Source organism: Nelumbo nucifera, chromosome 2 (assembly GCF_055504915.1).
Source record: "Nelumbo nucifera cultivar China Antique chromosome 2, China Antique-T2T, whole genome shotgun sequence".
Taxonomy (NCBI): Eukaryota; Viridiplantae; Streptophyta; class Magnoliopsida; order Proteales; family Nelumbonaceae; genus Nelumbo; species Nelumbo nucifera.
This window is the reverse complement of record NC_142650.1, coordinates 59541714-59567443: the sequence shown is the minus strand read 5'-3', so window position 1 is coordinate 59567443 and position 25730 is coordinate 59541714. Positions and strand designations below refer to the sequence as shown.

The following is a 25730-nucleotide window of genomic DNA, read 5'->3' as shown; positions in this document are numbered from 1 at the left end:
GTGTGCTGGGTGACAATTACAGATGTTGTTGTCTTTTTCCGTTTGGTTTGGAGTAGTTGGAAGTTACAGATCATGGCTTGTGGCTTTGTAACCTCCTCTGTTAGTTTTCGTTTTAGTTGGAAACGGCTCTTGTCAGTTTGCTTTCCAGTTATGGTGGTTTGGAGTTATACTTATCCACTTCTGTTGGTGATGATAAGTCACCTTGCTTTGGTTGCAGAAGTTCTTCCGATTTTTCTACATCCATCTCTTTGTTTTGTTCTTCTTGAGAATTTGTCTCTGAACTTTACTTGACCTTATTGGCATCTATTTGTATCAATCTCTTGAATGAATGAAACATGATTGAAGCCTTCAAAAAAGATATAGGTAAATATGTATACAAATGTATGCATGTACGTATATGTATATATGTATGCAAAATTTATGTGTATACACCTATGTAAATATAAATGTCTATAGTTAGCCCGGGCCCGGCCTGAAAAATAAAAAGTCCAACTTCTTGGACCCGAGCCCAGCCCGTATAAATTTTAGGTTGGGCCGGTTCGGGCTTGGGCTACGCCCGCCCAAGTTGGACCCCTAGATGATTCCATTTTCGCTTGTAGTCTTATGTCTTTCTATTACTAATCACATGTAACAATAAAAGGAGTAGGATTTGTTCTCAATAAATAATAAACTTAATAAAATTGGAATGGCCAGTTCCAATTTCAACCGTTGGATTGAGCATAATTGGAATCCCATTTCCGTTTGAGGGAATTGCCTTCCAATTCCAACTGCGAACCGAACAGACCTTTAATGTTGAGTTGAGGATAGATGGAGCCCAAGTGGATACCTCATGCAGCCTCTATCATGATGGTGAAGAATCGCTTGAGGGGACTATGGCAATGAAAAATCTCATTGCTCTGTAACCGAGGATGATTTGGTTGGCTTCTCAGTTCTCCCATGGGATTATGGGCGGATTGGCATCCTGATTGGTTGATAAATAATCCTGATTGGTTGATAAATAATTGTTTTTCATTCCGGGTGGGAATGGATAATCCAAAACGTTCGAAGTGCCTCTCTTCTTTTACTCTTTCTGGCAGGTGTGAAGAATGGCGATGTGAGAACATACTAGCCCAAGGCATTTTCTCCATAACTAGCTATTAACATCCTCTTTAACAAATCCTCATAAATCACAACGAAACGAGGAATTAGCTGATCCATTTGATTGAGAAATACTTAGAGCTTCTTCTCACGGCTTGGTGACATTATGATGACTGATGAGCCTCTGACCTAGAGGCATTCTGATTTGCAAGGATACAGTCAATAGCTCCCATGTAATCTCTAAGAAGTAAGCACCTTCAACTTCAGAACCCAGTAAGAATTCTACCACATGTTACTCTGTATCCAAATTTTTGTAACCCAAACCAGACTCTACCTCAACCCGCAGGGTCAATAAGTTTACCTACCCATTAGTCAAAAACTTGCATGTTCCTAGATAAGACTGCCAACAATCTAATTCTGGGAAATAAACCAAAATTCAGCTAGGCCTGATCAAAATATGTCTTTATTTCATCTGGGTTTTCTTTGCTGAAAAATCAGAAAAATCAGGTTGTTTCACTGTATGGCATGATATCATCATTTTTCATTTCGTTAACAGTACAAAAAAACATGAATAGAAAGGGAAAGAGATAGTTTCCCAAGATTTCCAATGATTTATCCATCAATGGACAAGGAAGCCTTCAACTGATCAACAACATGTGGCAATAGTTGGATGCTTCCTTGGATTGCTTCCTCAACACATGACTCCAAATCATTCATTGCCCCAGTCTTTATCTGTTTAAGCTTTGCGGCCTCAAACTTGTCTTGGCAAACCATTAAAGACCTGTTCAGCCTTTCCTGTGCCATAAGAATCACAAATCACTTAATCTCTGTAATCTGTGGAGACAGCAGTTAAGCATAGTAATCACATACCTCTTATAACCACAGGATTTACATTACATGCATATTGAAACTGACGGACGTATTTCTTGGTCAAAGGTAAAAAGAAAAGAAAAAAAACTGAGGGTTCCACTTATAGACTTCAAGCTTTGAGTAGATTATTTCACTGTATGGATTGTATATGATAATATGAACCTGTTGCAGACAATGAGAACAGCATGACCCATTACTGCTAGTGAAATTATGTAACACAAGCTTGACCCATTCCCTCCCTCCAGGTATAAACTGTAGAGAACATTAATGTGGTCCCCACTATGTTATTTATGTAGTCCCCACTGTTGTTTGCTTATTTATGATGGTAGTTAGTTTCAGTTAGTAGTTATTATTTCTTTTTGCCATGTAAGCAGTAGGGGTAATTCAGCCCTTTTACCCTTTATTGGATTATTAATATAAATAGTTGAGTGGGGCGACAATTCTAGTCAACCACACTCTTTCTGAATTCTCCTCTTCGTGTTCTCCTTCTCTTCTTCTCTCTCTCTTCTTCTCTCTTTCTCAATCTGTTTTTCTTTGTTTATTACACATTATACCTAGGACTGATTGCAGTCCTACTCGACTACTATCATGGAAGTAATGATTTCGATTCCAACCTCCCACTAATAAATAGGACTACATGTTGCTTAAGATTAAACAATTTGAGAGAGAGAGAGAGATACCAATAGGCAAAACAATTTTGATAGGATCCATATACACCCAAATCTAGTCCGATTATTGAAACTTCAAATCCAAATCTGAAATGTCAGACTTGGATTACATTCAGATTTAATCTGAAACCGCTTTGCTGTTACATACATACATGATAATATCTTAATAGGACTTGGATGTTAATCAGATCAGATGAGGTCAAATCCACATCTGATCAAATTGTTAAATGGATGCTGGCTTTAAGATCTGAATCCAAAATAATGGATCAGGTCAGGTTTTCTCTATCCATCCTACATTTTTGCAATAGAACTGAATTTTCAGAAGAATTTTGGTGGGGAACTGCCCCTAAAGGACAAATTTCAAGTCCTTTATTATTCTCTATGCACAAAGAAAAATTACTCGCCCATTGTGTCAACTGTTCCAAGCAAGGATTAGTCTAGGATCTAGATATAAGGAGTGGTTTAAGAGGTTTTGAAATTTCAGATGTTTTCTCACTTGTTGAATCCTTCAAGAGTGTATTCCTTGAAGCTTCTAATAAAATTTGGACTGTTAATAATCTTACTGGTCCATTCACTTGTGCTTCTTTAGGATTTGTAGTTGGAGATGCTCCATGTTAAAATCAATACTTGCAAGAACCTTCAAAAGAAAAGGTTCAATTAGCATCTCTAACCTCACATTTGTTTCTTTATAGAGCAATTGTGAAACTATATTTGACCTACTAATCTCTTTGCCCATTTGTATCCTATAATCATTCATGGAGAGTGGGAGACGAGAGAGAGAAAGAGAAGGAAAGGGAGATACGATTGAGAGAAAAAGAAAAACTATCTCTGGCTGCCACCAGTTCACTATTTATAGTAACTTAATAAAAAAAAGAATATAAATTACAAGTATGCCCCTGGCAGCACACCCTAGAAACAAACTAATAAGGAAAAAAGGAAAAATAACTAACTAACAGTATCTTAAGAGGACAACCTACTAACAACAACTATAAAGTAACAATTAAATAAGCCTTACAACACTCCCCCCTCAAGTTGGGTTGAATATGTCTATCATGCCCAGCTTGTCACATAACTCATTGTGCCGCGAGTATGGAAGCCCTTTTGTGAGGACATCAGCAAGTTGTTCCTTGGAGTTGACATAAGGGATGCAAATTTCTCTTTTTTCCAATTTTTCCCTTATGAAGTGTTTGTCCACCTCAATGTACTTGGTCCTCTCATGTAGGACAGGGTTGCTGGCGATGTTTATTGCTGCCTTGTTGTCACAGTAAAGAGACATAGGATTATGAACAACAACTTCAAGCTCCCCTAGAAGATTCTTTAGCCAAAGGACTTCAGCCACCCCATGTGCCATAGCTCTATATTCAGCTTCAGCGCTTGACCTTGCTACCACACTTTGTTTCTTGCTTTTCCAGGTCACTAGGTTTCCTCCCACAAATGTGTAGTACCCACTCGTGGACTTTCTGTCATCCACAACACCTGCCCAATCAGCATCTGTAAAGACTTCCACCTTTAGATGATTATGTTTACTGAATAATAGACCTGTTCCGGGATATTTTTTCAAGTATCTAAGAACTCTCTCTGCTGCCTCCATGTGTGGTTTCTTAGGAGAGTGCATGAATTGGCTTAGAACCCCAACTGAATAGGCAATGTCTGGACGGGTCATGGACAAATAAATCAGCTTTCCCACTAACCTTTGGAACTGTTTCACATCTTTCAGAGGTTCACCATCACAGTCACCCAACTTGTGGTCAACATCCATGGGAGTATCTGCTGGCCTTGCACCTAATTTGTCGATGTCCTGTAATAGAACAAGGGTGTATTTCCTTTGAGAGATAAATATACCCTTTTCTGAGCGGGCGACTTCAATCCCAAGGAAATACTTCAGGGGACCTAGATCTTTCACTTCAAATTTAGATGCAAGGATTGTTTCAATTTTTGTATTTATGAACTCCAACTTCTTGTAATGATGATATCATCCACATACACTATCAATACAGCAACTTGTTCCTGACATCTCTTCACAAAGAGAGTATGATTAGACTGGAATTGTTTGAAGCCCATCTGCTGAACTGCCATGTGAAACTTACTGAACCAAGCTCTGGGAGATTGTTTTAAGCCATAAAGAGACTTCCGTAGCTTGCACACCTTATTTTCACCATTCAGAAAAGCATTCTTTATGTCCAGTTGATGCAATTCCCAGTCAATATTAGCAACTAATGACAGGAGAACCCTAATTGAGTTCATCTTAGCTATTAGAGCAAAAGTCTCATCATAGTCAACCCCGTACACTTGGGTGTACCCTTTAGCTACTAATCTTGCTTTGTACCTTTCAATTGTTTCGTCTACCTTGTGTTTAACCGTAAACAACCATTTACACCCCACGGGGTCTTTCCCCTTTGGAAGATCCACCAATTCCCAAGTTTGATTTTTGTGAAGAGCATTAATCTCCTCCTTCATGGCATCTGTCCATTCGGGGCATTTTAAGGCTTCTGCAACATTTCTGGGAACAAGGATGCGATCAACTGCAGATAGGAAAGCTCGGTATGAGGGGGAAATGTGATCATAAGAGACAAAATGGGTAATGGGGTGTTTGGTAGTGCATGACTGACTCCCTTTCGTTGAGCAATAGGAATGTCAAGGTCATCCACAGTAGGAGCAGGGGTATCAGTAGGTGCAACAAGGACTGGACTTACCTCTTGGGAGTCTAACGGTGTCGGTTGCTCAATGTTTGGCTGCTCCACATCTCTATCACATTACTGATCTCTATGGCGTGTACGTTGGAAGACACGAAAGGGAGCAAGGTCCGGAATAGAAGGAAGAGATACTTGGCGGACCTGAACCTGCTTCTCCTCTTCCACACTACTACTCTCCCCCTGAGGAGAAGTAGGGAAGAATGGCTCAGATTCAAAGGACACATCCATAGACACAAAAAACTTATGACTAACAGGATCAAAGCACCGATACCCTTTTTGAGAGGAGGGATACCCCAGAAAGATACAAGGAATGGACCGAGGGTCTAACTTACCTCGAGATGGAGACAAATCATAGACAAAGGCACGACAACTAAAGACTCTCATGGGAATAGAAAATAAAGGGGACTAAGGGTACAATAACTAATGAGGGGCCATGTAGTTTAGCACTTTGGAGGGCATGCGATTGATGACATAAGCAGTTGCAAGTATAGCATCCACCCAAAACCTTTTTGGAACATTCATGTGTAACATCATCCCGCAAGCTACCTCAAGGAGGTGTCTGTTTTTTCTTTCTGCAACACCATTTTGTTGTGGTGTTCTGGCGCATGAGCTCCTATGAATAGATCCGTGGGAGACAAAGACTCATTGAGCTCACCATGGAAGTATTCTTTTGCATTGTCGGATTGGAAGATTTGTATTTCAACATGGAACTGCATAAATACCATCCTCTGGAAGTCTTTCACAATCTTTGAAACTTCGTCTCTACTACGCATAGGAAATACCCATGTATAGCGAGAGTAATCATCGATCAATGTGATAAAGTACTTATATCCGCCCTCAAAGATTACATTAGTAGGCCCCCATACATCAGAATACACAACATGAAAAGGAACACTTGATCTTTTATTACTTGCGTGAAAAGTTGTTCTACATTGTTTGCTCAGCTGACACGTTTGACACTAGAACTCTGACATTGAACATGACTTAAATAAAACCGGAAACAAAGACTTTACTATTTCAAAACAAACATGACCTAAACGACTATGCCACAAAAAAATTTGACTCTTATTTGACTGACTATGTGACTCTGAGGATGACACCAAGAGACCAGCTTTGTTGTCGAGAATGTAGAGACCATCCACTAGGCTCCCTCTACCAATTGTCCTCCCAGAAGTTAGGTCATGAAAAACACATGAGCCAGGAAAAAAGGTTACACTACAGTTTAAAGAGCTTGTGATACTCCTAATTGAAAGCAAATTTATAGGAAGTTGAGGGACATGCAATACACAATTCAGGTTAAGGCCATGGGGAAGAGATATTGATCCTTGGCCTGCAATGGAGGAAAATGAGCCATCTGCAAGTCTCACTCTATCCCTTCCTGACAAAAGGCTATAAGTCTGAAACAAGTTCGGCTTACCGGTCATGTGGTTGGAGGCCCCTGAGTCAATGATCCAAGGGGAACCCGTGGGAGTGACATGGAATGCAGAAGTCGTATTACCTGATGTAGATGCAAATGAAGTAGAGGGAGTACCAGTGACTGAGCTATCCATTTGTCGCAAAGCCCTACCATAAGACTCCAGGTGTTCTCTGAAGGAATTCATTATATCTTCCTTGGGGTCAGAATTATTAAGGTGGTTCTGGGTAGTATCGACAACCTGAGTATCTTGGGTTGCCACATGTGTTGCATTCTGTGTTGTGTTCATCTTCTTCTGACCTTGACCTTTACCCTATTCTTGGTTCTTCACTGCCCACTTGGGTTTCTCGTGGATGTCCCAACATGTGTCACGTGTATGCCGTGAACGCCGACAGTGGGTACAAAACAACTTGTCTTTATCATCAGTCTTCTTAGTGTCACTTTTCTTCCCCGTGGAGTTATTATTCATCGCAGCCAAAGCAACTTGTTGCTCCCCCTCAGCTGTAACCATAACACTCCGCCTACTTTCTTCCGATTGAACATGGGAGTATACCTCGTGAACCGACGACAACTCTTTGCTTCCTAGGATCTGAACCCTCAAAGGTTCATAGGCAGGGCTCAGTCCCAACAAGAAGGCAAACACACGTTGCTGAGAGACCAGCTTCCTGTAGGCCTTAGCATCATCATCATGTTTCCACTCTATAGCCTGATAATGATCCAATTCTTTCCATATGGAGGTAAGGGCTGAATAATATGAAGACAAACTACGGTTTCCCTATTTACAGGTTGAAGATTCAGCTTGTAACTGGTAAACCTTGGCATAATGCCTTTGCTCAAAATATGTAGTTTTGGCCTGTTCCCAGATCTCACTAGCGGTGTCTGCCCACATAAAGTTCTTCTTCACATTAGGTTCCATGGCTGCAAGGAGCCAAGACATCACCATACTGTTTTCTTGGTCCCACCTATCATGTTCAGCTGTCTCACCCTTCGGTTCTTTCACCCTTCCATTTATGTAACCAGCTTTTCCCCTTGTCATTACATAGAGTTTTACACTTTTAGCCCACTCCAGGTAGTTCAAACCATTTAAAGGGGTAATTGGCATGGGAAACATCATGTTTTCACCTCCCATACCAGCTGTGTTGCAGGTCGATGTAACCCCCGATGAAGTTGATTCATAACTTGCCATAGAATACTGCTGAAAACAGTCCAAATCCCACACAACTACACAACAGCCACAAGCAGAATACCAACCCTCAAGAAATTTACTTATGGGATGTGAGGAAGAAAACAAGAAACTGCTGAAATCAACCCTGTGATGGTTCAGTCATTAAACCAGCCCGATAATCAGTCCACCACAGCCAAGGCAAACATTACTATCAGTCCGACTATAACCCATACAGTCTAACAATCCAGCATCCAAACGAATGTATAGAACCAAGGAATAAGGCCTTTACACCATTGGCCGAAAAAAGACAAAAACAAGAACACACCTGTCCAGCACCTGTACGAAGGTGCCAACCAGAAATCGACTTCACAGCATCGAACAGAGAAGAAAGGGAGTCTCTATCAGCATCGCCCTTCTTCGACTAGGGTTTCCTTGATATTACGACCAAGGAAGAACCCACAGGAGGTGCCGCCAGTAATCTGCTAGGGTTTCTCTGTCTTCCACATCCAAGAATTTAAAGAAGGAAAAAAAGGCGAAGCAGGTCCAAACAGGAGGGACCGAAATTCTTTTACAACCTAAAAACTTGCTTTGATACCATGTAATCATTCATGGAGAATGGGAGACGAGAGAGAGAGAAAGAGAAGGAAAGGGCTATTGAGAGAAAAAAAAAAACTATCTCTGGTTGATGCCAGTTCACTATTTATATTAACTTAATAAAAAAAAGAATAGAAATTACAAGTATGCCCCTGGCAGCACACCCTAGAAACAAACTAATAAAGAAAAAAGGAAAAATAACTAACTGACAGTATCTTAAGAGGACAACCTACTAACAGCAACTATAAAGTAACAATTAAATAAGCCTTACAACATATCCAACATTCATTTCTTTTCTTTGCATTGTTGTAGGTGCATTCCTTTGAGGAATAGGAAAAGTTTGTTGAACACCTCTTTTTTTTTCTCTCCACCTAAGAAGAGAGGTAAAAGTATGTGGAGATGCACTTGGGTATCTATCTTGTTTAGTTCATGGTAGGGTCAACCTGAAACTGGACTAACCCAACTTGATTTCAAGTTGGATTGTGTTAAGGCCTCAGGAAACTCAACTCTAGGATATCCCCCTATTATGGCCCTATTTGATTTCACTTAGAATAAGCACTTGTTAAACTTATTTTATGTGTTGGGACCTCACATTAAGTGGTAAAGAAGTACTTATGTGTGTTTAGTAAAAGAGTCACCAAGAAGTACTTTTTTAAAAAGTACTTATAAAAAGGTGACATAGGAGTTGCTTTTTTTCAAAACTTCTTGGGGAAGTGCTTTTTCAAATCGAATGAAACGATTCAGTCCCTAAATATTTTTTAATATCGGTTTTACCCCCACGCGAGGGTTTTCTTCCCTCTCCTCCTATTCGAATAGGACAAACGCAGAGGGTGGTGAACTCAGTTACAAGTCCACCAACGAAGATCAATGGTGCGAAAAAACGGCCGGCAAACCTGCTGTTTTGCCATTTTGACTCTTTTTGTGCATATTTTTTTCGGTTTGAAGCACTTTGAAGGGTTTTTTTAATGCCTGAAACCTCTCTCTTCTCCCTGTTCACAGATCTGTGATTGTGCGAGTTTAATGGCGACACCCCACCGTCTAGCCTCTGGCGAACGAAGGTTAGTTCGCCTAAACTCCTCCCCTCCATGTTTGGTGTTATTTTTTTGTTTTTTTGGGTGAATATTTGTCTGATTCATTTTTTCAGATTTTTCAAGTGAGAAATCCGAAATATTTGTGCTTTTTTTTGCATTGTCTATGTGACGGTTTCTATGCATGAGTAGTTTTTTTTTTTTTTGCATTTTTTTGTTGAATGCCAAAAATATGTGGGTTACAGATTTTTTGTATCAATTTTATATTTTTTCTTGATTTGTGATTGCATTTTTCTTTATTTTTGATATGTATAGTTGTGATGTTTTTTATATTTTGTTGTGATTAGTATTTAGTTAAATGTTTACATGTATTCTTGATTTGTGATTGCATTTTTCTTTATTTTTTATATGAATATTTGTTATGTTTTGTATATGTTGTTGTGATTAATAATTAGTTAAATGTTTGAATTTTTTTTTGAAAAATTGTGATTGCATTTTTTTTATTTGTTTAGTGTAATGGTGAAGCTTTGTTAGTAAATATTATTTGGTAATGTTAAATTCACATTGCATTTTTTCATGAATTTTTTTTGGTGATGTTTTTAATATTTTTTTTTGAATAACCCAAATTTTCCTATTTTACTTGTTTAAATTCCCATTGGTATTGGTGATCTTTTTTGTGTTTTTTTTTTCTTTTGTTGATTTATTATTAATATGTATAGTTAATATTATCCTATTTTATTTTTTTATATAGGATATTGGTGGGGTTTTTTATATTTTCTTGAATAATCCGAATTTTCATTTATTGCACTATTATTAATATGTATTATCCTATTTTAGTTTTTTAAATTCTCATTGGTATTGGTGTTTTTTATTAATATGTTGGTTTAATATTAATATGTATAGTTAATACTATCCTATTTTATTTTTTAAATTCCCATTGGTATTGGTGAACTTTTTTTTTGCTTTTTTTGATTTATTATTAATATGTATAGTTAATATTATCCTATTTTTTTAAAAGTCCCATTGGTATTGGTGATCTTTTTTGTGTTTTTTTTTTGAATAATCCGAATTTTCATTTGTTGATTTATTATTAATATCATAATTGTATAGTTAATATTATCCTTTTTTCAAATTCTCATTGTTATTTTATTATCATTACTAACATAATTATTATTACAATAATAATTATAACTTGTAGGTTATGGCTAGTAGTCAAGGAAAAAATGGGGGGTGGGGAGATCCCAGGCTACTTGGACTCCCGAACTGCAAAAAAAAATTGGGTTGACTTCTGCTTGCAACAAGTCATTGCCAGCCACCGAACCAATACTACCATGGAAAGACAAGGATGGGCAAATGTTATTTAGGAGTTCAAACTACACCCAAAAACAAATGAAGAATCACTGGGATGTAGTAAAGAATGCATGAAAGATATTCCATAAACTGTCGACTTATACCGGTTTAGGTTGGGATCCAATGAATGAAACATTCACTGTTGGGGATGACTTTTGGGATGACTATCTAAAGGTATGGTATAATTTAGCATTTTAATACAATAAACATGTAGGTTAATCATTTTGTTAGGCAGAACCTTACATAGTTATGTCCTTGTGTGATAGACATACCCTGATGCAGCACAATTTAGACACAAGGGTCTTCCCCATGCAGCAGATTTGGACATCATATTTGGTGGCATATTTGCCCACGATTACAATAGTTGGGCACCGAATGAGGGTGCACTACGGAGGTGGTACCATTAACCCAACCAACTCTAGATAACGACCGAATGGATGAGGAATTACACCATGAGTGCATCCGAAACAATGCAGGAGGCTAGAATGGCCCTAGCTAGCACTCACTCATATAGAATTATCCCTAGAGACAGGGGGGAGTAGCAGCTCTACCAGGAGAAAGAAGACAACGGGTGCTATATGGATCAACAAGAATTTGGAAAGAATTGCTTCTACATTTGAGCTAACAACTGCTCATAGAGTTGGCAAGGACACAAGGCTAAGCTCTATGGAACGTTGCATGAACCTCCTGAGTGAGATCCCTAAGATTGAGGAGGGGAGTCCTATATTCATGTTTGCTAGTCTCCAATTCATGAAGGGTGAATTTCATGACTTGTTTATTGCAATCAGGTCTCCTGCTTGCGATTGAAGATGATTAAAGAGTTATACGAGCATTCCGATAAAGTATGAAACTTGTTTGCAGTAATCTGTGTTTTGTTTTTTTGTCGTACAGACTTGAGAACTTGAGTACTCTTTATTTTGATAAGTATGCCTTAGGATTACTATTGCTGGACTTAATTTACGTTTTAATGTTAATTAAGTGTGTGCTTTTTATTTTTTTTTTTTGCATTTATTTATTTTTTTTATCATCAAAGGAAACTTTTATTTGAAATTGGATTTAAGAAGTTTTACAACAATGTGTATGGAACAAGAAGTCCCACACGAATACATATTTCTGTCCCTTTTACAATGCAGCCCAAAACAATTGTTGCCTCAAAGCCCCTTATTTAGCAAGATAATCAGCTAGCCCATTTGCACTCCTTCTAACCCATTTGAATTCTACTTCTATCTCCCTTGCAACCTTTTCCACTTCCCATATCACTTGTTTGAAGGTCCACGGAATAGTTCTATTGTTATTAGCCCAAGAGATGATCACCTTGGAATCCCCTTCAACCTCAATTTGCCTCATTCCTAGTTGCTTGGCTATCTTCAATCCTTGTAGCAATGCCATTACCTCAGCTTTTAGAGAGTTGCCCATGCCAATAAGTCCAGAGAATAAGGCTAATATCCTCCCTTCAGAATTTCTGATTACTCCCCCGATACCTGACAATCCCAGATTCCCAAATGAACTTCCATCAAAATTCAGTTTAATTCTATTACCATTTGGAGGTTTCCATTCCAACCTTACTCTCTCTTTCACTCTTGAAGATTGTGCTACTTCTGTCCAGGATCTTATAATGTTTGTGACTAAGAACTCTTGGAATATATGCAAAGAACTTACCCAATGTGCTACTTCAACGTTGATTTTGTCAATCACCTCCTCCGTGGTTCTACTCTTTTCTAAGAATATTTTGTTATTCCTTTCTTCCCATATCACCCAACAAATAACTGCCTTTGTAGCTTTCCACATAACCTTCCCTCTTTTCTTTGATTGCCTAAAAAAGTCACGGTTAAAAAGACCTACCACATCTTGAGGGGAAACCCATCTGCAACCAAAGAGAATACAAAAAGAATCCCAAACATGAAGCACAAAAGAACAAGATAAAAAAAGGTGTGTCAAGGTCTCACCACTTTCCTTACAAAGGGAGCACATGTGAGGAGAAAGGCAAGCAAAAGGCCTTTTTTCTGCAGCATATCACACGTATTAACCTTACCAAGGAAAATTTCCCAACAGAAGGCTTGAATTTTTGGGGGGATAGGCTTACTCCAAATTTCTTTTACAGGGAAGTCCCCAGCCGGGTTGTTAGGTGAGGCAAGGACATTAAAGAAAGAGGAACAAGAGAAGAGGCCATCTATGGAGCCTTTCCAAATTCTGGAATCTTCCAAGGACGGGTCCAAAAGGACTTGTCCTAGAATATCCAACAAGTGAATTAAAGATGCACATTCATTTTCCTTCAGGCCCCTTCTAAAACCCAGATTCCAATTGATCCCACTTGGGCCAGGATTACCCAAAAGACTTATTGTTTTCCCTTTTAAGTTTGACAAAGAGTATAGGTCAGGAAAAAGGTCTTTGAGTGGACTATCTCCCACCCAAAGATCTTCTCAGAAACAAACTTTATTGCCCTAGCCCACATCAAACCGAATGGAATTAAGGAAAGATGGGTAAATTTCATGGATAGCTTTCCGAGGAGAACAAGAGGATACATGAGGGGCGACTTTTGCATCCCAACCATTCCCATCCAAACCATGGATACTCACAATGACTTTGTGCCACAGTCTATCTCTCTCAAAAGGGAACCTCCACAACCATTTTCCTAGTAGAGCTGAGTTCCTAAGTGAAATATTTCATATTCCCAAACCCCCTTTACTCTTGGACTTTCTAACTTGATCCCAATTTATCAGGTGATCCTTCCTCTCCTCTCCTAGATCCCAAAGGAAATCTCTCATGTATTTTTCTAACCTCCTTGCCACTCTATAGGGTATTCTAAAGGTTGAGAGGAAGTAAATAGGGAGGTTTACCAACGTGGCTCTGATCAGTGTTATCCTTCCACCAAGAGAGATGTAATTCCTCCTCCAAAGAGCTAGCTTCCTAGCAAATCTTTCAATGACTGGCTTCCAAAAATCTTCTGACCTAGGATTACCCCAAATAGCTAGTTGGTTTTTTTTTTTTTTTTGCATTTATGTCTTCCATTCTATGATTATAAATTTTGTTTCTCTTTATTAAATTGCGTGATAGTGTAAGAGATGGCTACCGATAAGGAAACCAAAACGGAGACTGAGGTAGTATCGGATACCGAGTCAGATTCCAATAGTAGCTTACCTTACAATGGGGTGATGGACACCGATGAGGAGTTGGAGTGCATTATGGAGGTTGACTCTGAGGTGAGTGAGTTTTACTATGATACTTGGGTTCACAAAGAACCCAAACACACCATGGACTGCACTGGAGTGGTGTACACACAATCTCTCCTAGAAGTATTTTGTGAAAACTATATCTTGAAAGTGCTTTCTAGAAGTATTTTGTGAAAACTACTCCTTAAAAGCATTTTTTTGAAGTATTTTGTGAAAACTGCTCCTTAGAAGCACTTTCTGGAAGTATTTTGTGAAAATTGCACCTTGAAAGTGCTATCAGAAAGTATTTTGTGAAAACTACTCCTTAAAAGCACTTTTTGGAAGTATTTTGTGAAAATTAATCATTGAAAGTGCTTTCTAGAAGTATTTATTATTTGTTATTATATAATAATATTATTATTATTATTATTGAAAGTGCTTTCTAGAATTATTATTATTATTATTATTATTATTATCTACGTGTGGGCCCATGTGGGCTCTCATGTGTCATGATGTGGTGATGTGGCAAGCGTTCATTGAAATGTATAATATAATTATGTGAAAAGCATTATTTATATGTATGAGTGAAGTGAGGGCTAAAAGTGTCATTTATGTCAACATAAGCACTTGTGGGGAAAGTAGCTCACCAAACATCCCCACCCCAATAAATGCTTAAAAAGCACAATAAGTGATTTGGCAAGTGGGTCACCAAACAGCCTTAAGTGGTTGTTAAAATAAGCACTTACTATAAGCACTTGTGCAACAAGTGCTTATTTTAACCACTTAATCACCAAACATAACCTAAGTATTATTAAATGTTTAGATAATTCTAGTTATTGGGGACTCGGTGTTTAGTTCAGTAGAAATTTGTCACCATAGAAATTGTTTTTATATCCTAAAAGGAGGTAATTTACTCCTAATAATGTATCATATGTGATAGGCTTGTCTACCAAACGATAAATTTGCCTACCAAGAAGAGATTAAATGGAAGCAACAGGCTTGGATTACATGGCTTAAAGAGGGTGGACAGAAATACCAAACTCTTCCATCATATCATGGATGCAAGGTGATGAAAGAATTCCTTAAAAAGGCTAATGGTGGACTGTCACATGGTGTAGGAAGAAAGCGGATTAAAATATACCATTTTTAAATTCTGTTTTGATCTCCATAAGGAAAGATGAGCTGATAGACCCAAACTGGACATACTGGAACTTGCCACATTATCTGCTATGTGCCAAGTGCTAACCAAGCTGAGGAATTGGAAATTTGATTTGTGGGAGGTAAATGCTGCCATTAATGAAATCGAGAGGGATAAAGGAAAAATATATAAAATGACAGGCTATATTATTCACTAAGGAAAGGTATATAGAAGTGCAACACATGGACAGAGGGTATGAGTTAACATGTAAAAGAACATTCTACACATTAGTCTAGAGGATCACCAAGAAAACTCAAAGGGGGGAAAAAGACAATGGAGCAGGAGCATACAGTTGCCAAATGTGAGAAGCTCCTATGTTTCGTAGGAAAAATAGTTTCCTAATCAGGTTAAGTAGGGAGCCTTTTTTTTTTGATAAATAATGATTCATTAAAAGAAAACTCCAGATTGCCTCAGCAACAGGCCAAAAATGTTGATTTGGCCTACCCTATCATGGGCACATGTTGATTTTGCACATCAAAAGCATTCAGCATGTAAAAAACCTTCTAGGTTGACCAGATGTTTAATCCCTCAATCTACATTAATCCTATACATTTATACCTTTTGGAGATATAAAGGAAAAACCATGATTTAAACAATAAATCTAACAAAAAGCAGTTGTGAAACGTCCAAGAAACCACAAAATTAACACTGCTAAGCCAATGTAGAGGTGTGAAACAGGTTCAAAAGGTATGAAACAGACCAGAGACAATGCAAAATAGACCTGAAACAGAGAGAAACACACCCAGAACTAGAAAAACCAAAGCAACTGTACTAATCTGGAGAATCTACAATCAGGAGAGTAAGAGAACTTATCAGTTTGAGAGCGTGGAACATTGTAACAACACTGTCCTAGAATCTAATTTCACCTTCTCTTGGATAATATCCACAGTGCTTGGGTTTGTCGACCAAACTCCAGGATTCAACAATCTAGGTCAATGAATTGCACCTCTCACAGAGTTGGAGTGGTGTTTTAAGCTTTCATTCATCCATGGAGTCATCCAAGGAAGAAACCTAAATAGAATCCAATGGGTTATGTGGTTACTACTTCACCACCACCCACCAAAAAAAAGCCAAGAATCTTGCAACTCATAACCGCCTGCCCGCCCACATAGTATAGCACAACGCGACATAGTGCAGCACGGGCAGGTGGGCAGGCACAAGTGATAGCCCAGCCTAGCCCAACTTGTGCATGGGCATGTGTGTCTTTTTCCATTTATTTTTCTTTGTTATTTATTTGCTTTTCTGTTTCAGGTGTAATAATGTAATTTCAGTTCTATTATAATTAAAGAAAAGTGGGGCGGCACTTTGAGATTTATTTCTGTTCAATCTCAACTTGCTTTGAGCACTCATTCTTCAACGTCTTCTCTCCTACTTCAGCCTGGACTGGATCTGGATTCTTGCTAGGGTTTTTAGCATCCTTATTTATTTTATTCTTGTTCTAATATCAAGTAAGAATCATTCCCATGTCCACAGATTCCAAGAAAAGTACAAAAGGAAAAAGCTACTTTATAGTTTTATACAAAACAAATAAAATTTATTAAATATTTGAATTCCATGAAATTCAAGTAAAAAAACTAAATTTCTTAATACATTACCTTGTGTCAATGACTTTCAAACAAATATCAGTTGTTTGAAGTCCTAATTTCTTTTATATAAACTTCCCTAGAAGAAAAGTCTTATTGTGGACATGGAGCAAGACTGAGAGAGAAAGTGGGATGAGAAACTCAGTGTGTATGGCATGAGGGGAGAGAGATGGAAAAGGATGTATCTCCCAACCCAAAGTCCAAACTGCTATATAAGGAAGACCAAGTCCTGATGACATAACTTTACTAGGCATCTAAGACAATAACAAAACTGAAACCTAAAACTCTGGAGCATCATGGTAAAAATTTATGATTACACTCTAATGAGCATTTTCCACTAAAAAACTGCAGTTTAGGGAAGCCCTTACGCCTATAATTCTGGTTGAAAGACAAGAACTACATATACAATATATCCTTGAGTTTCTATGTACATGCCTATATGTATAAATGCATATTGCGGTGTCTGCTTCCTTGCGTAATCTACCATCTAGGAAACTTGACAATCACAAATAAGTAAAATCATACCAACATGCAACCAAGGCTTTGCTTACTTATATAAGAGAGATACTTATACAAGAGAGAGAGGACACTTGGGGAAGATAACTTCTTGAAGTGATTATATAAATCCAATAACATGTACACATATGCCTGTGCTAGAAAAAAAGTGCCCCCTCCCCCCTCTCAAAAACATATTAACACAAAACAAAGAGTACTGCGTTCAGGAAATTCTAAGGTCAACATCAAATGATATACCATTCTGTATATTTATCACTTCTCCTTTTTTTCCTTGAAGTTAACAATTCTTGCATTTCTCTAAATGGCTGAAGTGGGTCATTGCTAGTCTAGTTTTTATAACGGTTTTGTTTGAACAATAAGATCAAACCCTAAATGCGAATAAAAGTGTAAAATTAAAAATAAAAATAAAAATAAAAAAGATACAGCTTTTCTTGCATCTCTAATGGCTAAGTTCATCTGAGCCTTATCCTGATATTTGGGGTTGGCTACATTAACCCCGTTCTGCGATTCTAATCTTTCTCGACTTCAGTATGAAACATCAATTACTCAACATTCTTGTTTCAGTAATTGATCATTACAACAGTACGCTAATCCATAATCAACAATCTTAAAGAAATAGATATCAAATAAAGCAAGTGACCATGACTAAATGCAGAGAAGAAGACGATAATCTGCAATCATAGCAACAAAGGGCAAGTTAATATATTTAGCACGTCTCAACTCCCAACGAAAATATCCTAATAAAAAAGAAGTGAACTGGTTATATATCCCCAGGAGGAAGAAAAAGGAAACTAACTTGAAACTTGGCCATCTCATTCTCAACCATGTTTTGGGCATTAAGAACTGGAACGCTACAATTTTCCACGCAGTGGTTTATCTCTTCTTGTGTTCGTCTCCTCTCGAAGCATTCATATGCACATTTGAAATACGCTTTCTGAAATCGCCATTCAGACAATTTGTTGAATTAAAAATACAAAAAAGAAAAACAAGTCCATCAAATAACAAGGGGAAAACGATGAGAGGAAGAGAAAAGAACCTGAAGGGTGAAATTAACATGGTCCTGTATTCCAGACAGTTGAGCTTGAGCTGCCGCATTCACTTCGTTGAGTTTGCGCTTCAATCTCTCTGAAACTATTCGCTCCTCAGCTGCTGCTACGTGATTCATCTCTCTCTGTCGGGAGACAAACTGAACGCAGAAGTGCAGAACAGAAGGAGGTTTTGGGTTCAAATGGACACTTCCGCCATCTGCTGTGAACACTGAACAATGTCAAAAATATTAGGGTAAATATTTTTCTCCTGAGCTTACTTTATGTAATTTCTGACAGTTTCGGTTCAGTACCTTAATTTATCTTGAGCCGATGAAAGCGGGCAAATTTACCAAAATACCCATTTTTAACCATTTGAACAGTAAATTGGTTTCTAAATTTGCCCTTCCCTATTACATTGGCAATAAAATTCATAAAATATGTGTTTTTTATTCAATTTCTATATAGTTTGTTAAATTATATATATATATTGATTTTTATGAATTTTATTTATTTTTTACATTTTCTACTTTTTTATTGAAATATATATTTTTAAATTTTAATCATTTTCTTTGTTTCTTTTAATTTTTCTTTTTTTACTTGAAATGTATGTTTTTTTTTTTTGAAGATTTTACCATTTTATGTTTCTTTTCTACAATTCTGATTTTTATTTAAATATATTTTTGAGAAAAACACATTATCATTTTTGTTGAAAATTTGTTTTCTTTTTCTATTAGTGTAGTTTTTAAAATTTTTATCATTTTTTGTGTTTTGAGAAAAAAATAATCGAGTGTGGTGGATATATAGATCATAATGGGTGGATTTAGAAACATCGAATCTCCCACGCCTACCCACAACACACTACTCCTGTCTTCTTCTACATAACACTATGCACAGGATGAGATATTCTTCATGTATGACTGAGATAAACATGGGCAGGAGATCCGAACGTATGGATGGGATATAGATGACTCTTTCCAGGGTGTTTTGGTGAGTATAAAATCATATGTTTTCTTCTAAGGGCAATGTTGACATTAAAAATATTGAAATGATAACATCAACGATTTTGATTATTAACACACATGACACAACGTTGAGTACTTGAGTTAGTGGAAGGGTGTAGAATTGTAGATACTCAAAGTAAGAGTCCTACTTTCAATAGGGAGGAGGCACACCTCTTTCAGAGCCTCTTTTCTAGTCTTCCTAAGGTTAACAACAATGTCAGAAATCAGAAAGTTCAGGAAAGGCCGTGCTATTGCCAATAATAACTGATGAAATTTCAACAATTTATAGAAAATATTAAAACCTAGTCTATAATTTGGGAGAAATACATATTACATCTTTCGAATAGTTTTGGGTTGAAGCGGTGAATCACAACCCTTGATATATTGATATGGGCCCACCTTGAATTGGTGAGATGACAGTAAAAGCGGTAAAAAAAATGATGTATGTGGAACTATAGTCTATAGGCGGTAAAAAAACTACGAACGATTCCTCTATAAGGTCGATTAAAGTAAAGCAGTTACAAATTATGGGGTGGTTTAGTAATATGTAAACGAAAAAGTAGTTATTAGAAAATATGTGGAACTATAGGGGTTCCAGGCAAATCAATGACCCTTTTTTACTTCCCGGGACGGCTGGAACGAATCCTCTCCCTTCCCTTTCAGAGAGAGAGAGAGATGGAAGAAGACTCAACATGCAGAGACCTCCCTCTCCTCGTCTCCTCCTTCATTGACACGTTTGTCGACTTCTCTGTCAGTGGCCTCTTCTTACCCCAACCTCAAAACCCTAACCCTATTTCTCCCCATGAAAGCCCTGATGGAACTTCTACTTCCCTTCATCCGCTTCAGACCAGATACCCCTCTCCTGATCGCCTCGTCGCCATCGGTGACCTGCACGGTGACCTCCATAAATCCAAGCAAGCCTTTAGACTCGCCGGCCTTATCGACGCCTCCGACCGATGGATCGGCGGCAACGCCACCATCGTCCAAGTTGGCGACGTCCTAGACCGCGGCAATGATGAGCTCAAGATCCTCTACTTCCTGGAGAAGTTGAAGCGCGAGGCGTCGAAATGCGGCGGGTCGATTATCATTATGAATGGGAATCACGAGATCATGAACATTGAGGGTGATTTCAGGTACGTAACTCAGTCCGGTCTTGATGAGTTTAAGGTTTGGGCCGACTGGTTTCGTATTGGGAATTCGATGAAGAGTCTATGCGATGGATTGGAGAAGCCGAAGGATATCTTCGAGGGGATTCCGCTGGTGTTTCGTGGAATCAAGAAAGAATTTCACGATGGTTTCAGGGCTAGAATTGCTGCATTGCGTCCCCAGGGTCCGATTTCTAGTAGGTTTTTGTCCGGTAATGTTACTGTACTCGTTGTCGGTGAATCGGTCTTTGTTCATGGCGGGCTCCTCCAAAACCATGTTTATTACGGATTGGAACGCATAAATGAAGAGGTTAGGGATTGGATTAATGGCTTGAGAGGGAGATTCTCGCCGAGTTTCATGCGAGGGAGGGATTCTGTTGTTTGGTTAAGGAGATTCTCAGACGAATTGGCTAAGAATTGTGACTGTTCAACTCTTGAACACGTGCTTGCGACAATCCCTGGTGCAAAGCGAATGATTATGGGTCATACGATTCAAGGATCAGGGATTAATGCTGTTTGTGAGAACCGAGCCATACGGATTGATGTAGGCATGTCAAAGGGATGTATTGATGGGCTGCCTGAAGTTTTGGAGATAAGTGGGAATTCTGGATTACGGGTCTTGACTTCGAATCCATTGTATCAGAAAAGGTATGAATCTCAGCTTAAGGAGGATCGGAAGGAAGGGCTTGGGTTGTTGCTCCAAGAACATGGACCAAATCAAATTGAAGTGAAGGCTTAAGGTGTTTGAGACTTCAACCCATGAAATTCTTTATTTGAAAATCTGGAGAACGAAAAGTTCCTATAAGAATCATTCTGAGGATCACTTTGTGTGTAATTCATGAAAGTAGTTTGAACCATTCATACAAACAATCGATTTAGAGAATCTAATGTGTATATAATTTGTTTACCGCACCATTTGAGCATTAAGGTGGTTAGAGTTGTGGGAATTCTAAGTTTAAGATTTGAACTTCAGTATTCTTTTAGAAGAAATCAATTAGATGTAGATGGACAAGCTCCTGCATGGTGCTTCAGAAATGAGGAACTTGAAGATGGAAAGAAAGGTGTCAGAAATTTGATGGTGATGGGTATCAGTTGCAGGGTTTTCTCCGTTCATTGACACAGTTTCCACATTAATGGGTGGTGAAGCAGTGAAGGTTTGGTTGACAGATAATATGCCTGTGTGATATTGCCCATTTCTCCTTTCAAGCAGCTGCGTTTTCCTACCTCCTTTCTGTTCACCATTTCAGTTGTTGTAGAAGCGGATATTCCATCTTCCATTGCTTATCATTATTATATACCATCATTTTCTTAGTTTTAACTGTTTATTGTATGCACCATATTTATATATGATTTAATGTTTTAAATCTTTAACAGCATCATTGTTGTGTTGTGAAAGGAGTTTTTCCTGCTTGTCCAGCTCTATAAGACTGAAAGGTATTAGTTCCGCTGCCAATTTGGATGAGTGGGATAAACTTGTTCTTTTATAGGTTTCATTGTTTTCTTTGCAAGTTATATCTAGTTGACCCCATATAGATAATGATGATGATGGTCTAGTTGATTTGGTATGGTTTAGTTGCGGTTGTGGGTGGAGTTGACCGAATTTTTAATTTCAATTTGTTTTGTGGAATTAGAATTACTTGTGAGATCTCTATCTCCAAAAGTCTGGGGTTTTTGCTGGATGGGTTATTTTTCTCCTATTTCAAGATTATTGGTTTTAGGCCTTTCATATACATTTTTTTTTGCTGGCCTTCATATACATTAAGCTCAGTTTGGAAGGAGTACAAATGCAAATATGTAGAGTGCAAATACATACAAAATAATACAAAATACAAGATTTTGCACTCTACATATTTATATTTGTACTCCTTCCAAACTGAGGCACTGAGCCATAGCTTCATTCTTTATTTTTATTTTATTTTTTTATGGTCAACAGAATTATGAAAGCTTCATTCACAAGTTTGTCCTTTTTTCTTTGTGGTGGTAAGTGGGTAAATTATGCATTCACTTTGTTTTTATAACATTGTTTTTTTTCTTTTAATCTTTTTATCTAAAAGTTTTCATCCAGTAGAAAATTTGATGTAGTATCTAAATTCTAAAATGGCAACTGGTAGACCTTGAAAATGGATTTCCAGTCTTTTGCAATGATGCACATGAAATTGGAATGGAGCCTATTATTTAACTACATATTCTTCATTTGGTTTGTGAAAAGAATCATGGAAATGTTCTTTCCTCAAGAAAGGTGTCTCCCAAAGTTGGTTCTTTTTTTATTTATATTAATTTTTCTTCTTTTTATCGTTTTTTATATATAAAAAAGAGATATAAACACTAAGAGAACAAACAAAATATGTATTGTTCTAACCAGAATGGTGGTCTATCCCACCAATAACAAACATTATCAAAACATTTGGCCTCTTCTTTTTATAGTTGAACAGGGTTTTAGTGAACCACTTTTTTCTGTGAAATTTTTGGAGGGTTGTTCCGTTCTTCTCATTTTGGCTTCCATAATTTACCTCTTATCTTCTTCTCAAAAGAATTTTGAGCTTTACCTCTATCTTCTACATTCTGGCTTCCATGACTGTTTGGCCCTTCCTGCTCCAATTGACTCTTGACAGTCCATTTGAGATATTATAGCCTTTCTCATCCCTACCCTAAAGCAGTTGAAAAATGAAAAGTGGTGGTAGGATGGAAATTTGTTATAGCCCAATAATAAAAGGTCAAATGGTAGCATTTGGAAAACACGGTAGACTTTATGCCATGAGAATGAATTTTGACAACACAAGTACACAACCCCCCTTGTATTGGCATACAAGTCACTTTATGACCCCAGGTCCCACTTTATGATTCTCACAGGGTGCCAGTGGTATAACCCTAATAAAAATCTCCAACTTGTGTAATACACAGTCGTTTGAAGGAGCTTTCAACCATCTCATGTGCTTGAGAGTAGGGATTAATTCTAAGTTTCCCCTGATGGGATCATGCACCACCATTCTATGATTGATCTCGACTCTCTTGCAGATTTCATCGTCCTACTCCTCAAATTGAAATTTTAGGGTTTTTTTTACTGAAAAAAAAAAAAAAAAACATTCAGACTCTGTTTGGTTGTTGCATTGATGCGAAGCTGTGGCAGTGCAAATGATTTGACATTTGAGTGTAAATTTTGCCTTATTTTTATTTCAAATTTTAACTTATTTTGTTTGATTGCATTAAAAATGAAGTAAATTAAGACGTAAAGCATAATAAAGTAAAACCCAATACAAAATTAAACAAGAATTTACATTTTCTTCATTTGCACTCTTATGCATTTATACTAAGGCAAATAAAATTGCACTGCAACCAAATACAGCCTCAAGCACAGTTTGAAAAGAGTACAAATACAAATATATACAGTACAAATACATACAAAATACAGGCTTTGCACTTTACATATTTGTAATGCAAATAAAATTGCATTGCAACCAAATGCAGCCTCAAGCACAGTCTCGAAAGAGTACAAATACATACAAAATACAAGGTTTTGCACTTTACATTTTTGTATTTGTACTCCTTCCAAACTGAGCCTTAGGGCTTATTTCAAGTCTTTGTTTTTAGGAGTTTTTTGTTTTTTTACTTTTTGGGTAAAATACAAAATCCTCCTTGATGTTTCTGACAATCATAAAAATCTCCCCTAAATTTTTGGAAAATTATACACAAACCTTCCTTCCGTTACTAAGCCGCACAAAAAACATCCGACTGATATGTTATTTTTTTAAAGTACCTATTTTACCCTTTTGTATATGATTTTGTTAGAGCTAGCTGAATAAGGGTAGATTAGTCATTTTATTTCTATTAAGTTATGTGCTTATATGACAGTTTTAATAGAGACTTCCTGTCCCATACTTAAGTGGGGGTAGTTTAGTCTTTGTACTACTAATTAGAGGCTAGTCCATATTAACGGTCAACTGATAGGATTTAGTCTATCAGGTTCGACTATTCTCTTCTTCTTCTTCTTCTTCGAACTAATGTAGCTACAGGACAAACATGGTATCAGAGTAGGACGTTGCTCTCTAAATCTCCTCACCTGCTCCTTTCTGTTCATGGCCTCATGTTTTTTTCTTTCTTCTTTCTGGGCTGAAAAATGGAGAACACAGATTTGACCTAGGTCTGAGAACACTTCAGTCATTCTTCCTCTACGCAGAACTTGATTATTTTTCAAGAAAAAAACAACTTCAGAAGTGGATAGTCGACTGGAGCTCTCCATCGAAGGTTGATTACCTTTTTTTTTGTGTTGTTGGTATTTTCTGGGTTGAAAGCCTTCAAAATCTGCTGGGACTGATCAGAACTAGAGAATTAGGTTGTTTGTAGCCTTGGTTCTTGGAAAAAAGTCCAAAAATAGGTTGTGTTTACAGTGGCCAAATGGTGTAAGGGTATGTTTGACCATTTTATGTTGGTTTGTAGTTATTTTGAAGCCTTTGTTGGTCACAAGTGACCTGAATTGAATGGCAGGTTACTACAGTGGCAGTAGTTGATGTTTTCTTTGGACTTGTAGTGCCCTCTGAAAAGGTCAGACAGATATGTACCATGTGTGACAGTTATGGTTGTGTGGTGGTGCTTGTGATGCTCAATCTCTATTGAGCAGTTTCAAGAGGGTTTGTATGTGGTCAGTGAATTGCTGAATTAATGTCAGTGTGATTCATGGTTTTGTGAAATCAGTAGTGGTGTGAACAAAAACAATAGTTTGTGTACCTATCAACTGTGTTTGGGGACTGATTGATTGTGACTGGTTGTGAACAGTAGTGATTGATTGTGACTGGTTGTGAACCTATCATCTGTGTTTGGGGACTGTTGTAGTGTGTGGAACATCAAACTCCTGACAGCAGTACTTAGTTGGCGACTGGGAATTCATACTAGAAGTAGCATTGGAAGAGCATCATAGCAGCAACTGGAGATGGTTGTAGTGATCAAAAACCTAGTGTGGTGATTCCCTCTGACTATATGGGTGTGCAGATGACTTCAATTAAACTTAATGGTGAGAACTATGTACCATGGGCCAAGTCAGTGGAAGTTTTTCTCAAGGCAAAGAGGAAAGTGAAGCATGTGAAGGAAGATAAACCACCAGCTGACTCTTCAGGATTTGATGACTGGGAACAGGAAGATGTTCAAACATGACATGGTTATGGAATATTATGGAACCCAAAATAAGTGTCAACTCTATGTTCTTAGATACAGCTAAGGACATATAGGAACATGCCAAGAAGCTTTATTCTGGGCAGGA

At 37.7% G+C, this 25730-nt stretch overlaps 2 protein-coding genes across 2 annotated transcripts; one reads left to right on the top strand and one right to left on the bottom strand.

Moving 5' to 3' along the window:
• Window positions 1-1524: 1524 nt before the first annotated feature.
• On the bottom strand, window positions 1525-18597 carry LOC104612516 (DUF842-domain containing protein). The gene is made up of 3 exons (XM_010279952.3): window positions 18342-18597; window positions 18102-18239; window positions 1525-1872 (listed from the first exon to the last, which is right to left on the bottom strand). Exons 1-3 carry the CDS (start codon window positions 18468-18470, stop codon window positions 1690-1692), a joined length of 450 nt encoding a protein of 149 aa, XP_010278254.1. The 5' UTR covers window positions 18471-18597; the 3' UTR covers window positions 1525-1689.
• A 1367-nt stretch (window positions 18598-19964) lies between these two features.
• Window positions 19965-21855, top strand: SLP2 (Calcineurin-like metallo-phosphoesterase superfamily protein). Its single transcript, XM_010279953.3, has one exon. It carries the CDS (start codon window positions 20010-20012, stop codon window positions 21216-21218), a length of 1209 nt encoding a protein of 402 aa, XP_010278255.1. The 5' UTR covers window positions 19965-20009; the 3' UTR covers window positions 21219-21855.
• Window positions 21856-25730: the final 3875 nt, after the last annotated feature.

Coding starts and splice junctions, on each gene's coding strand:
- SLP2 (XM_010279953.3), top strand. CDS start 20,010: ATGGAAGAAGACTCAACATGCAGAGACCTCCCTCTCCTCGTCTCCTCC.
- LOC104612516 (XM_010279952.3), bottom strand. CDS start 18,470: ATGAATCACGTAGCAGCAGCTGAGGAGCGAATAGTTTCAGAGAGATTG. Junction 18,240..18,341: donor ATGTTAATTTCACCCTTCAG/GTTCTTTTCTCT, acceptor TGGCGATTTCAG/AAAGCGTATTTCAAATGTGC. Junction 1,873..18,101: donor ATGAGATGGCCAAGTTTCAA/GTTAGTTTCCTT, acceptor CTTATGGCACAG/GAAAGGCTGAACAGGTCTTT.